The 15,529-nt window shown below is 45.9% G+C and overlaps 2 protein-coding genes across 4 annotated transcripts in view; one reads left to right on the top strand and one right to left on the bottom strand.

Moving 5' to 3' along the window:
• The window catches only part of LOC105567400, a 23,179-nt gene extending 11,534 nt beyond the window's left edge, over positions 1-11,645 (top strand). The window contains exons 2-8 of one of the 2 annotated variants that reach the window (XM_012022257.1): positions 4,915-5,155; positions 5,370-5,569; positions 6,010-6,213; positions 7,847-8,074; positions 8,152-8,477; positions 8,860-8,994; positions 9,256-11,645. In XM_012022257.1, the coding sequence (XP_011877647.1) occupies positions 4,915-5,155; positions 5,370-5,569; positions 6,010-6,213; positions 7,847-8,074; positions 8,152-8,477; positions 8,860-8,994; positions 9,256-11,160 (3,239 nt within the window). In that variant the 3' untranslated portion in view covers positions 11,161-11,645. Of the gene's footprint in view, positions 1-4,911; positions 5,156-5,369; positions 5,570-6,009; positions 6,214-7,846; positions 8,075-8,151; positions 8,478-8,859; positions 8,995-9,255 lie in introns of both variants that reach the window. The other variant, XM_012022256.1, reaches the window with a different exon arrangement.
• A 118-nt stretch (positions 11,646-11,763) lies between these two features.
• The window catches only part of LOC105567401 (dual specificity protein kinase shkD), a 30,789-nt gene continuing 27,023 nt past the window's right edge, over positions 11,764-15,529 (bottom strand). The window contains exon 5 of one of the 2 annotated variants that reach the window (XM_012022258.1): positions 11,764-15,435. In XM_012022258.1, coding sequence (XP_011877648.1) covers positions 14,923-15,435 — 513 coding nt within the window. In that variant the 3' untranslated portion in view covers positions 11,764-14,922. The remainder of the gene's footprint in view (positions 15,436-15,529) is intronic. The other variant, XM_012022259.1, reaches the window with a different exon arrangement.

The following is a 15,529-nucleotide window of genomic DNA, read 5'->3' as shown; positions in this document are numbered from 1 at the left end:
CTGATTCGGCCTTAAAGTCCGTGTAAAGACTGCAAATTGAGATTGAGATTAGATTGAAATTTGACCAATTAGACTAAAAGTCGCTAAACTTAAGATTAGTAAACTTTACTCTGACTGGTGAAATTTCAATCTAATCTCAATCTCAATCCGTAGTTTGATACGGGCTTTAGGCTTCGTCCTTCTCCGGACTTCTCGTAGGATTGTGTCATCGTGGATTCAACGGTCTGAAAATGCGACCGGCATTTCGAGAGGCGGACTAGCTGACGCGTTTCGCTTTCCAAGGACGATGATCGGTGTGACGAAACGATCAATGGCTCGCGTGTCCGTGCTCCTAATGACACACGCTCATACGCCACTTCTGATTCACGCGAGGAAACTGCGACGAGGACTCCCGCCGGCTACGGCAATTGCGAGTGCAACGTACGTGGACGTGCAGACGCTGAATTTTCTCGGTATCGTCGCGCCCATAAAAGTCGCGTCAGCAAAAGCACGAGACGAATACTCGCCGGGTCCCGTTGCAAAGATCCATAGCCGGGCCCCGCCGTACCATACCGTTAACCCTGCTCCTCCTCGTCCACGATCGTAATCGGCCATCGTTCACCTAATCCGCTTCTCCCAATTAGGAGTGTTTCAGCGTGTCACGAGTTGTCGATTTGTAAGCAACGGTCGCTCTCCAGATGCTACTGCGAATTACGCTTCCGTTACAGCGAGGTCCCACCGATGTAAGGTTTTCGCTACACTTTCGTAACGTGATAACTGTAACTCCGGAAAAAAAAGAAGATTCCTAACATCCTCGCGGACGGAATCTTCTCTTGTAATTAGTTTAGTCTCGGGTCAGTCCCATTAAAAGGAAAGGCGGTGAATCTAGGACGTCTTGCACGCACGATACCTTTCTACGAGGCCGTATCTCTGATAAAAGATCTTACACTCGGCGCTCGAGTGTCGAAACTTCGACCGTGGTAGTGTAACAATGCCATTGTACGGCAACAGAAATAAGCAATTTGTGCTGAACGGCGCGACAAGTGAAATGAGATTAATTAACCGTCGGGAAATGCTCGGGAAACACAATGGTGATATAATGATCAGCTTGGAGAACGATCAGCGTTGGCGCTAATGATTTGAATGATTTGTACACGCCACATTTCTGCAGGTCTTAGCGCTCGGTTCAATAAGCGGATTGGAAATAATTTATTATAAATGACGAAAGGAGAGGATCGGGAAGACACGTATTAGCGGTTCCTCAGGAATAGGATCGTACCAGGAGGTAATTACCAGCGGTATCGCGCGTAACACCGTGTGTATCTATCGAATAAACTTAACGATATCCTTCCCATTAAATCGCCGATCCATACGACTTTATCGCGACTGGAAGTTTAACGGTATCCGAGAGGTCCCGTCTTTCCCGATGGATTTTCTTTACGCTCATAATCGAGCCCAGTTTTCGCTTCGCTCTTCAAGTAAAACAATTATTTGGAGCACTGATCGCGAAAGTGAACTCGATGAAACGTAACGGTGTGGCTGGAAAATAACTAGAAGCAACTAAAACGTTCGTTCCCGCGAATTGTGGCTCAAACACTGTACTGTTGAAACTGTACGCTGTTTAAGGCCTGTTTCCACGATGCTGCAACTTGGCCCAAGTTCTAGTCCCGAGAAATGTGTAGCCAATCAACCTGCAGCTATTCCATAAAAGCTGCAGATTGACTGGCTACACATTTCTCGAAACTAGAACTTGGACCAAGTTCCAGCATCGTGGACGCAGGCCTTTACGCTAGAAAAGAATACGAACTTTCTTGCTTCTGTCACAGAGGTTCTTTTTTTTTCTTGCTGGCTTTCCTCGTTAAGTTGTCTTTTCGCGAGAAGAAATAGAATTTTAACAGAAAACCATAATAAATCTCGCGCGGATCGTTGAAACGTTGTGTTGCAGACGTCTCTAAGCTCTTCTCTCCGGCTCTTTGGTGTGATTTCCCTTTTCCACCGCTCTCCCTCACTCGCTCTACCGCTTATTTTCTGGAGCAGCTTTAGCGAGCAAAAAGCCGAGCGGCACGCTCGCCTAAGTGACCATCGCGCGACGGCTGCTACTCCTCCGACCGGGATCTCCCGGAGGCCTTTCCAATTTTCCTTTTGTCGGTTTCTCCCGTCGCGATCCGGCAGACCAGTCCGACGGCCGTCGATTCCCGTCCCTCTCCGTCTCGTTCCTCGCGAGACGAGTATCAGTCGGCGGATCGGTGTCGCTTCATTTTCACGAGTCATGAGAATGTATGTAAATCAACTTGCCAACTCATTTCCATGACTTCATTAGGCGGCTCGTAACCAGCCGTCTGGTTCCCAGCCTCTTCGATACGCAGATGCCTTCGTCGCTTCCTTCGCCCTCCGTTTCGAGGTAGCATCGGTCAGAACTGGGTCGTAAGGTCAGGACATGCTCGCCGACCCAATCGCCGACTGCTCGGCCGACGCAAAGACACGGGCATTAACCTTGTCCAAGATGGCAAAGAAGTAGAGGGAATGACCGAGTCTGCGGTTTGTCCGGAAAGCATCATCCGGAACACCTCCGTAACCGAACGTTTCGAATTACAATTTTGCCGAGGCTAATGCTGCCCATCGAACAATTAACTGGAGAATACGGCTGAGTTCGCCACTGAAACCCGTTACCACTGATCGCTAATGGAAAACTATGCGTGCCTCGACATCTTTGTTGAAGAAAAATCGCCTCCAAGTTGGCCACCGGGGTCTGCCATTAAAAAATAATGTGGCAGAAGTGGGACGCCTCGTATGTACGTGACGTGACATGAAATTCACGCGTAGTCACTGCAAATACATCATTCGAGCACCGTCTGCTAAGAGGGTTAAAGTGTCACCATTTTCCAGTCGATTCGCGGCAATCGATTGTACACGCAGTCCACTTCCTGTCTACTTTATATCGCCGAGTATATTGGGAAAAACCATGAGTTGCCCGCGACGCTATTAAAAAGACATCTCCATCAAATGAGATGAGCGTTGCAGTTTCGCGTTTCTGGAATCCGAATAGAACAAGAAACGATTTAGGACGACGCGAACAATAATTTTCGTCGCTGACCGTCGCTAAATGTAAAATTATCGTAAGATTGCGTACATATCCGTGCGCGATATTGTAGACGCGAGAATCCTCCCGAGTCATTCGAAATGATTACAGTATTCTTCACCGAGAAAAGAAGGACGGGAATTGTGTGGTTTAGTGAGGTATTCTTTTGCATTCTCCTCGCGTAGAAAGTGCGTATTATACGGCGCTATCAGAGCCATCTTGAAAAACCTAATAGGATTCGCTCATAAATAAACATAGAGCGTCTTAATTTGCTAACACCGATATGCAAATCTATGGTCTATATTTTTTAACGTATTCTAACAAGTGACTAAGGCTTCTTTCAATTTTCTCAAACATTCTCCCAAACCTAGCGGTGTTACAGAAACGAAACATAGAAGATTATCTGAAATACGCGTTTTCTAATTCAGTTTACTTTCTCTAGAGTATTGTGGGAATTTTTTTGTATTCCAATTCCGAGATAAAATCGTATCTCTAGGTGCTTCCGTTTTTACGAAACGCGGTCTTCTCGTTGCGCCGTGTTTAATCAAATCGAATCCAATCGTTTTATCATTTCGTAACAGCGAATGGCCAATGTATCCTTAGCGAATTATGTCATTAAATCAATGCATTTAATGCCTTTTTTAATATCTCCAGCTTTCTCACAAAGCCTTAATTACGAACATATATATGCCCGCTGTTGAGCGATCAACGTCTTCTGCGTTTACATTTTCAGCGGCATTAAGTTGCACTTGTAAAAGGGCAAAACATGAAAACCACCGCGATTTAAATTAAATACGTTCACAGCGATTTTAATACCACATTTACTGACACGCACGATTGCGGTAGCGTGTTCTGCCAGTTCCAATCTTTTACCGATCGTTTTTATGCAAATTACACGCTATATTATAAATTATGAATATATACGTACAAAGTTCGTCATATGGTTACAGGCTTTTAACACTGCTGTAACCGCTCGAAGTAGGTTTATAATGATTTAAAGAAGATGTTATTGCGTTTGCCTTCAGCAATCTACGTAACACTATGCGGGATGTATTACTCAGGTACTTTATTACGCCAGGAATAGCTTTAATTTACCCGACTGCCTTTTTCAACTACTTTACGATCTTCTTTCCCGAAGAAGAGAAATAAATAAGCTCCCCCTTCGTTTAAACGCTTTTTCGTCAAAGCTCAACAGCTACCATTTACTACCCCGAGGCATCTGTTTTTAAAACAACGGCTCAAGATTTATCAAAGGATCTCAGGTTACATTCAATTCCTTTTCTTATCTGACCGTCCGATCGGCAGCATCTTATCTGATCACAGTCCTGTGAAGAACCCCGACAAGTGGCTCTGAGGAACCAATTATCCGGTCGAAAATATGAAAAGGACCTGGCGGTAGTGCACGTGCTACAGATTGTAATCAATCTCCGGCAATAATAAGCCATGGGAGGCTTAAAACGTGGGAATACCTATGATTTTATCAAGTGTAAAATATTGCCATAGCGTTCCAGGAAATTGTTATTCAGGCGTTAGGCTAATAACGATAGCGGCCGCGAGCCGTGGACCGGGAAAGCCGTTACAGGTATTCGCATAAACGTATTGAAACTGGTTCTTTTAATCATTGGCTAAAGTTACTTGAATCGGGGAACTTTGAACGCGCAAAATACGACCGACAATGCCGACAATCTTAATTTGTTAAAACTAATTAGCCCTCAATAGCAAACGATTCCTTAATTATAAAAATTTCCGCACAACGTCAGTTAGCCCTGTCTCTCAGTTCAATTTGTTAACACAAAGTGAAATGCACTTATACGTATTACGTAGCGTGTCATTATATAACAATAATATTTCAGCAGAACCTGTTGCGGGACAGGTGTTCCCGTCCTTAGACGAAAGTTCGGACGAAAGGAACGACGTGGAAATTTTTCGCGCGGTCGTCGAATCGATGAGACAATGGACGCTTTACAAAAAGCTTAATCACAGAGGGAAAAGAGAGGTGTCCAAGGTCTGCTATGAGGACATCGGGTGCTTCGAGGATACCGGACCCTTCAGTTACCTGGAGATGCTACCGTCGCCGCCGAAGGACGTCGGAACCAGGTAAAAAGCCATTGACGAGAAAATACTGCGCGCGATAATAGCCGCAAGAGACTCGCGGGGCTTGTGCAAACTCTGTTACTTTTCGTAACAGGATTTGCACAAGGTATTACTCGGCATTACGTGAAAACGCTTGCGTGAGACCACGGCGGCGATGTAAAATATTTTTATCGTAGAAAATTGCATAATCTCGGGCATTCATTCATTCATTCAATAGGTTCCTCGTATACGGAAGTAGGAAGGCAAGATCGATCCCCATGGAGGTGCCCGCAGACGACATAAACGACAATGCCAACCGTGCCATAGACCCCCATCTCCCGACGAAAGTGATCGTACATGGATTTGGAAGCGATTGCAACCACTTATGGGTTTACGATATGCGATCGGCGTTAATGAGCATTCACGATTGCAATATAGGTATTTATATAACGAAATTTACGTAATTATTGAAATATTTCGCGTCGAACAGACACGACCTAGCACACATCTTTTAATCCGCTTAAGAATTTACGGAAACGTCTAACGATTAGTCTAGCCTTTGTATTTATTCCACAGAATCGTCGTGCAAGTATTTTCATTGTATACCTTTTTATTTTATTAATTCCGTGTATTGAATACGGCGATTATTTATTATTAAATTTGTATTCTTCTACTACACTTCAATCGCGACGCTTGTATAATTTACATATATGTATAGTTATGCTCTTTGCGCGACGAGATGCAACCATAATTTAATGAATCCCGTGATATTTGTTCTTTCTAATGACAAATATATAATAATGAAATAATCGCGAACTCTTAGAGATGCAATTGTTCTCCTCATCGAAAGTTAACTACATAACTACATGCCATTCTAGTTTGCGTGGATTGGGGACCCGGTAGCGCTGTGCCTAATTACGTAAGGGCAGCGGCCAATACACGCTTAGTTGGCCGACAACTGGCAAAGTTAATCCGCAGCTTAAACGTGCCGCTGGAAAAAGTGCACATGATAGGATTCAGCTTAGGAGCCCACGTGGCTGGATTTGCCGGTGCTGAGCTCGGAAATGTGTCCCGAATTACCGGTAAGTCAAATATTCCGCCATTATTGTTTTATTCAAGCAACATTATCGTTTGATAGAAACTATGTGAAAAAATGTACATACATACATCTTTTTCCCTCTACATTCTAATTTTTCCTTCATTAGAAGAAGAAAGATAAAACCTGAATTAGTACGCTATGTTCAGCTATAAAGAATAGACCATTAGATGATTAGACTGCGTCTGCTGATGCGGTCGCTTATATGTCTGGCCGCTGTGATTTTACTTACAAGTTCGGCGGTCATCTAGTGGCAGCACCAAACTTTATAATCGGCCATATAATACAAGTTTTTAATTGAAAGATATTACTTGAAATAATATTGTCTTTTCCATCAAATAATAGAGCTTGTTTGAATGAAACAACTAAATTTTTATTCAAACGAACAACGTTTTGTATACTCGTATATGTTGTTTCAACGAAACAAATCTCGATCAAACAAATAGGAATACTAACTCCAAAGAAACCTTTTTCTCTGCGTATACTTCTTAATCGCGCATTTGCCAGTGATTTATCAATCTATCTTGGCGCATTCGCGACAGGTGCCGTCTCTGCGACGGCGTTGTAACTCAGGCTCATTGTATTCGTCTATGTTTGCATTGGCTCGAAGTGACCGGCGTCTCCGTGCGGATTTCTCATGCTCAAGACACCTCAACGATCGCAATCCGGCTGATCGAGCACGAGCTCGGCCGTATAATCGATTATTAGAGAGTAACTGTAACAAGGTCCCGCTCTCGGCAACCATTTCGACGCATTTAAATGCTCGCTGCATTCTATGCCTCTTACCTCGACACGCGCCGATGCCTTTTAATCGAATACCAGCACGGTGAATTGTCGATCGTGCGTCCTTTTTTTTTCGCTATGTGGGTTCTGGTACAATCGGGCTTCTTTACCCGCGAGGTTTCGACAAAATGGGACGAGTATTTCTCAAACCTCGGATTATCGAGGTAGATATCCTCCCGCCGATACGCTTTTCTCAACGCCGTTTCGCGGAATTAAGAAACAATCGTTTTCGCAAGTCGTTCCTAATTCGTCGTTACGAGCAATTTATCGGCTTCAAGGCGAATCGTGTTTTTTATCCGTCGCGTGTCTTTCTACGTGACCCCCGCTAAATATTTTTGCGCGGATTTCAAGAAAGAGAAACGAATGTTTCCCAAACTTGGGAAACGAGACCCTTCTACCGTGCTTTTTCAAGACTGCTGATTTCGCGCAAGGTTAAAATTTTTGCAACTTCGATCCGGACTCCATACGTTCACCGTGGCGAGGGCGTGTTATAATAAATGAACAGTCGGTTACGCGAGGTGTAAAGTAAAAGTAATCCATAATAACCCGCGCAGCTGTAGAAGTAACCGGTTGATGTTTTTAAGGTGTGCGTGCTCACATTACTTAGTAATTTAGCATCCAAACGCGTAAGTAATGCCGGCGAGCTCTAGGACTGGTAACTGAAATGAAATTTTTTTGAAAATCCGATAGCAATCTCGCGCGGACTAGTTCTTACAACTTTCCAGCTCGATATTATTTCTCTGTTTTCTATATTCCTATAGTCATTAGCTCGCGTATTATATGAGAAACTCGCAGACAGGAATCAGGGAGTAAACTTCGTTTTCATGCACAAACAGGCTTAGATCCTGCGGGGCCGCTTTTCGAGTCGCAGGATCCGAGGGTCCGCCTGGACGCGACGGACGCGAATTTCGTCGACGTTATTCACAGCAATGGCGAGCAGCTGATTCTGGGCGGTCTCGGTTCTTGGCAGCCCATGGGTCACGTGGATTATTACCCGAACGGCGGCAAAATGCAAAACGGGTGCTCGAACTTGTTTCTCGGTGCCGTGTCCGACATCATCTGGTGTAAGTTCGCTTCGCAAGCGTATTGTGATCGAGAGAGGCTTGATACAAGGTAACAGATTTCCGCAATGCGATTACAGCGAGCGCGGTCGAGAGCAGGTCGCTGTGCAACCATCGGCGGGCGTACAAGTTCTTCACCGATTCCGTAAGCCCGAAATGCCGATTCCCGGCGTTCTCCTGCGTCCACGGCTACGACGGCCTGCTGAAGGGTGACTGTTTCCCATGCGGTACGGACGGTACGGATCGACCCTGCGGCGACATGGGCTATTACAGCAACGAGTCACCCGCCAGGGGCCAGCTTTATTTGATGACGAGAGACGAGGAGCCCTTCTGCGCTCATCAGTATCAGATCAAGGTGTACAACAGCCGAAGCGAGAGATCCGCCAAGAGCTACGGCAAGCTCCAGGTAAACGCCCGGGACGAGGCGAATAGCGGCCAATAGCGGCGGCAATTCAATTTCTCTTTTGCTTCACCTTAATTTCTCACATAGCATGCATGTCTAAAAGACATCTTTGAGGCGGCGTAAAGTTGTCTTTTAGACATATACGTCTAAAAGGTGTCTTAAAGATGTCTTTGTGACGTCTTCTATAAGACATGCATTGCTATCTGAGAAATTAGAAATTAGAGACTAGAAATGATTCCGGCTTTATTTTGGTTGCGAACAGCTCTCACGAATCTACTTCCTCAGGCGACGTTTCTTCGTCGTGGTTTATTAAAAGATCGAAGATAAATTTTGAAAGTTTCAAAATCTTAGTGAATGTGTCTCATGTGAACTTCCGTTCTTTCAGGTCACGCTTGTAGGGAAAGGTTCTTATAATGACACGTTCGCGATGACTCGCAAGGACGAAGAGCTTTTGGTAGGAGCCATTCTTCAGAAAATTGTCGTGCCGCATCCCGCGGTCAACCATCTCGAAGCGATCGAAGTAAGTATTGGTGAATAATTACACGTTCACTTTTTGGCAACGAGGGTTGAATTTTCGCGCAAGTGAAAGATGACGCGGTTTCTTTACTAAGGTCCTTTCACAGAAGTACCGTAAATGAAATTGCCTCTTAAACTTTACCACAATAAAAGTTACATCTTGCGTTCTCATTAAACCCGAATAAAGTCGACAATACAGAACTGAACATGCTGAAAGCAGCAGTTACCGAATGACATAATTATTTCGATAATGCCATGTTATCAGATTAAATACACGGCGTACAGCGGCTGGATATCGTCCGGCTTAGTGTCCTGGACTATCGACAAGGTGGCCATAATCGACAGTTTCGGCAACGTCCTATCGGTTTGCAAGAAGGGCTTGATCCTAGAATCCGGCCGGTCGGTCTACCTACCCCTTTACCCGGGCGAATGCAACATACCCTTGGACGCCGACAACTCCACCGCGTCTCTCGCGGTACCGCTCGAACGCGGGGCGACCGAGGACAGGCAGGGCGGCATAGGGCCCTTCACGAAGGAGCAGAACTACGAGACGAAGGACCCCGGGTACTCCGCGGAGATCTCGCCGACGGAGAGAACGTCGCAGAGGCGGGGTCTCGGTCCGTTCACGAAGGAGCAAAATCGGCGCGTCGCGGAGGTCGAGACGGCGACGACCTTCGAGGAGAACACGGAGACGCGGCGCAACGTCGCCAACCCGTGGACCGTTCTGGACATATCCGGCGACGGTGACTCGAACTCGCTGGAGAACAGCGAGCTGGATCAGGGACGAAGCTTCTCGGGCACCGCGAACCTAATATATCGCGCCTCGACCGCGTCGGAGCGCGTCGCCGAGACCACCGCGGCCTCCGTCGCCACGACCACGGAGTACCTGCCGGAGATCAGGGAACCGGTGTTGCGCCCGAGCAAGAAGGACGCCGGCCGATCGCTCAAGTTACCCGAGATCACGGAACCGATTCTGCGTCCGCGCGCCATCAGGCACAATATGCGGAACGAGGTGGTGCCACAGCAGCAGCAGCAGCAGCAGCAGCAGCAGTACGACAAGCAACGCGACGAGATACAGGAGACGTCGTCGACCTCCACGAGAGCATTTACCGTGCAGTTTCTACCTGAGCGATTAGCCGGCATTCTGGCCCAGGCGGAACGATACGCCCGGCAGACCCTGCTACCCTTGATCTCGCAGTACACGCCGAGCTTCGTGACCGGCGCACGCCACGATGAGCCTAGGTATTTTCCTCTCTTGAGCGATATCATGCGTTCGAGGAGCGCCGATAACTCCGGCGAGACCAGCCGGACGACCGGTCGACAGAAGAAAAGCGATCAGATCTCGTGGGTGCACATCGGCCAGCGCAAGTCCGAGAGATCGTTCGGTATCAGAGACGGACGTTCTGAGGAGTCCACTTCGAGCGCGCAGTTGGAGAGCGGTAAGAGTACCGTGCCGAGAGCGGAAGTGTCGCCGGCGATAGTCGAGGCCGTGTACCCGGAGAAAATGACGAACGTTAGTTCCACCGGTTTCGAGGCGAAGAGGACGAGCGATTGGCAGCCGATCGGTGAATCGGCAACCCCCCTGAAGAACGCTCCGTCGCGAAGGGATTCGAATGTCTCGCGGTCGCTGGACTGGTCGGTCGACGTCAGCCGCGACTGGGCCTTGCGTACGACGAACGCGGAGGTCGGGGTCAAGTCCGATGACGACTGGGTGCCGATTACAATCAAGAGCGACGTGATCTCGACGACCGCGCGAGCTGCGAGCTTGGGCGAAGGAACGACAGCGATCCCGGCGATTAAGATCGATATCGCCAACAATTCGCGAAAATCCGCCGAGGATGGAACCCTCGACGAGACCAAAGAGGAAGCCACGACCATCGCGAACACGTACGAAAGGAAATTCATACCGCTGGTTGATCTGGAAGCGACGACCGACCGCCCGTCCTCGTCGATCGACGCTAACGACGTGCCGGGATCCACGACGGTTGCCTCGCATATCCAGAAGATTCCGCGATATCAGACAACAGTAAAAAGTGCCAGAACAATAAACCCCACGATGATGTTCCCGTACGCTTACGAGCGGAAGAACGATCCTAGAACGAGATATATACCGCTGATCCCGGAAGAGGATATGGGCAAGACTTATCCGATGTCCGAGAGGGATCGTTAATATTGAGCTAAAGAATCATTAAAAAATAAGACTCAAAGGCTCGTTTTTTTTACACCGAATTATTTTCAGATAAGAATATTTCGTATTTTTAAAAGAAATTGATGCTACACGTCGTTTCTTCGGTGAACAAAATCGCGAAACCCTCAATGGTGCTCGATCCAAATTACGCGAAATTGAAGCTCCCGCAAGAATAATTTTTTTTTAATCGACGAGTCCATTTCTCAAACGGATAGTTCGGTTTATAATAATTTTTTTCAAAATAGATTTCGAGATTTTTTGTCTCGAAGGGTACAACTAATAGTCTGTGATGAGAAATAATGCGATTTAAAATCGGTATATACTTCGGACGCTCTTGCCTCGAGATTAAAAACGCGCTATTTCTCGCGTGGCGGTGATAAAATATTAGATATAGAAAAATGCGAGTGTAATTTTTGGTAAAGTGAAATATTGTGCCTTATGATAGTTGTCGACGTCAAACTAACGCTTCTTTTGTACCGAGTTCATAAGTAACCCTGTTAAAACTGCAAGAAAGATCCCCCGCAAATGTTTTCTCCGGTCATCAGGATTGTCAAGACTTTAGCAAAAAATCTTTAATAACCTCCATTTTTTTTGATAAAAATTGGGAGCCCTTAACTTTATTATCTTTGTATGTATATATATATATAGGAATTCTTTACATAGCTATATATATGTATATATACATACAACACACACACATATATATAGCTTCGCCTTTTAATCATTATAACTATTATTATCATCGCCGTCATCGCCGCCATTAATTCTTTCTTTTTCCACGCTTATTTATGCCCAATCTATGAGTAATGATCAATGATCACGAGAAAATCGGGTATTCACAGCGCTCGCTATTACATATTTATATATATGTAATGTATACATATTACATATATATAAAATAGATATACAAAACTTTTATATTGTATATATCTCGACCAGCGCGGGAAGCCACGAGGGAACCCGAGATATCGCGCGTACCCTCTTCATAGTATAATAATATAAAGAGCTAGAAGATACGGGACTACATCGGTAGCAATCGTAGATTCTAAACAACAGTTGAAAAGTATGGAAGAGACGACGTAGTTTTGCGTAGATTTATATATAGATATATAACCTTTAATATAACTGTTTTTACTTAAAATAAATAACCCATATTTTTCCTTTTTTTTCAAATGCGCCTCTCGGTCCGCTAATTCCGTTATCTTTTTCTCTCTATCTTTTCTCCCACCCTCACTCACGCGCTCTCGCACTCGCAACATGTATCCCGTAACTTTGTCACTCCGTAAACCACGCATTTATTGCCCTCTATCGATCAGGTTGAGTCTCAGGATATGCCCATCTTCCTGATATGTCCGTACACTTAAGAACTAACTCGTTCGCAGTCCTTCCCTCGCTTCGATTGTTCAGGTACCGATTGACGCATCGAGAAGAAGAAGAAGAAGAAGAAGAAGAAGAAGGCCCCGATTCGACGAGCGAAAATAAAAAAAAAAAGAGAAAGGAAAGAAACGCAAAGACACACGGCGCGCATCCTATTGTACACGAGGAAGAAGAGACTGCGAATATCGTTGACGCGATCTCGAGCTTCTCTATTTACATACGACCTATTACATAACGAACGCACAGTCTTATGGAGTAAACCCGTGAGCGAACTTCGACAAGTAAAAAGGTATCGTCACATTAGTCTATCACTCTACGATCGTAGATTTGGTTCGACTCGCTGTCTGAGCGACAAAACGATTCACGTTATATATGCAAAAGTCGTAGCTACCTACATAGATATCATTTTTGGACGTGTACACTTCGTAACGCACACGCACACGCACGCACACACACACACGCAACGCACACGCAACGCACACGCAAACGCACACATACACACACCGGTGCGATGCACCTTCGCTCACTCTGCCTCGCATGCCACCACACTTTCACTTTTCCATTGTATAAATATACCGACGTTTCAAAAAGAAAAAAAAGGGAGAAGAATACCGCGTGCATCTAGGGCGCCCCGGTTTCGTCTCACGCTCATCTCACGCACGCCATTTCAATCTTAAACACTACAAGTTTTAGCACTACAACGTACAAAAGATAAGGCCGCCACATTTAATACACTGACTAGATCAGTTTCATATATTCTCTTTTCGAAGTGGACAAACTCTCACGGCTACGCGCAACACGCCAACAAGAAATATCCGGGACACGGTGTTACCTCTGCCAACAAAAAAATATATGTATATATGCATTATCGTTATATATCTCCGGCACTTTGTATCGCGTATCCCCGAACTATTATAACGCCGCGACGCGCGGAACTGCGAATCGCTGAAGAAGCACGTAGCAATGCCGATAAACTTCGCGTTGCGTCGACGTCGAAGTCAAAATGAGAATCTCGCGAACGCGACGTAGGCCTCCGTAGACGTGGAACTTAAGAGCCATTGCTCCCGATCTTTCATTGCAGCATGCTAGATAATGTCAAAAGAAAATGCTCACGAACATCTCTCTCGCATCAAATTTCTGCTTCACATCGAGCATCATATCCAGATAGAATAAATTTTAATAAAATAAAAATGTCTTCTTACCTGATAAGTAACTAAGTATTTCAATTTATATAGGATTCGTAGAAAAAAAAATTCGTTTCTTGACAGTAAATTAAGATTTACAGCTGTTATTTCATTAGCTGAAAAGAGAGAATTACAAGTTCTCTGAAATGTAAATGGTTAGATGCAATAAAAATTCAATTCATCTTGTCATACATAGAAAAAAATTAATACGGCATGGCTGCAGCAACAGATCGGTGAACCCTTAGGTATAAACCTCTTAGGTATAAAAATAGAAATTAAAAACTGAAAGAAGTGTTAATAACACATTATAAGGAAAGGAAAACTCAAGACAATCCGACAAAAAATTAACCGTATCAATAAAAAAAATTAAGAATGGCGAGATAAGAACCTTTGGCTTGTCGACCCGCCTATTCGACTTAATGAAAAGAAGTCATTCACCCTTTTTCGATCTGTATAGCTATCCTTGCGGTGATCGGTAATACCCATGGTTCGTGTGCATAAGGACGGAGATGGCTACTAGGAACTGCGAGGCACTGCAAAATGTGTGTCAATCGCGAGAAACCGATTGGCCTTACATCCGGCGCTAATCTCGAATGCAGTTTTCCAACAGAATTCGCTATCGCCTCGCTCTCTTCCCACCCTACCTCCCTGTCTTTCCCGAACGGCGCATCGTTGTAGCCAAATTGCGATGAAACGCGACTCGTGTTGCGTATAAAAGATCCTGTGTCGATGGCTCCGCCAAATTTCAGTCGTACAGCTCAATAATGTATGTATGTAGATTATCAAAAAACATCACAGTCAGGTTACTAGGTTTTTAGAGAAGTGTCTGTAAGCACGCCGCACGCGTGTTATCAACTATCCTGCCTACGAAGTCACGAGTGACGCGCCGGTACTAATATAATTGCCCTTTCCACCCTAATCTTTTATGCGCAATAAGATCGATTGCTACTATCTTTAACGTAACGTAACTGTCTGTCCTTCACTCTCAACTACATGCAAGAAACACGCTAATTATCGCGTAACGTCCCAGAATTCTCCGTCGCCTCCGTGTATGATGACGAGCCTCTGTCGAATGTCCGGGACCTGTATTGCGTTTCATTGTACATACGATTCTTTTCACGCGGACGCTGCTCGAACGTCGAAGGGAAACGATAAGAAATCGCCAAGAGCCTCACGCGTAATATCACTTCTTGTCGAATAACGCAAGTTTACTGCGCACGGCACCTTCGCACACGACTAGCCGTTGCGCGGCCGAGATGCTGCTGATGGGCACGGGGCCCTCCAGGCTGGCCCGTAGCAGGGTCAGACGGCTGGGACCAGCAGCGTCACCGTGATCGCCGAGTCTACCTGCTTGCTTTCTCTCGAAGTATTCGACGATCTTCGAGATGGTCTTGCTCGACGAGCCGATGCCGTTCAATCGGTCCTCCCAGCAGGAATCGCCGCCGCCTAAGCTGGCAATGTCCTCGGAGGAGTCCGTGTAAATCGAACTGGTCCGATGGTCGTCCAGCAGGAACAGACTGCTCGCTGCCGAGCTGCTAAGGGTCGACGTGTGCCGTCGATTCGGCGGCTCTGGGCTCAGGTCCTCACCGACGCAGCTCCAGAAGCCTGACTCGCAGCTGCCACGTCTTCGCGGCTCCCAACCGTCTCGGAAGAGCGGATGGGCGAACAGGCTCGCGGCACCCACCTTGGTAGCAACCTAATAATATGGTAACATGCGTTAGCACACGCGGTAATAGCACGATGTCTTCGAACGTTTGCGATAATCGAGCCCTCAAACTTGTAACAATACA

This window comes from Vollenhovia emeryi, unplaced genomic scaffold (assembly GCF_000949405.1).
Source record: "Vollenhovia emeryi isolate VEMERY1.0 unplaced genomic scaffold, V.emery_V1.0 DF939138.1, whole genome shotgun sequence".
In the NCBI taxonomy this organism is placed as follows: Eukaryota; Metazoa; Arthropoda; class Insecta; order Hymenoptera; family Formicidae; genus Vollenhovia; species Vollenhovia emeryi.
This window is presented reverse-complemented; position numbering and strand designations above follow the sequence as displayed.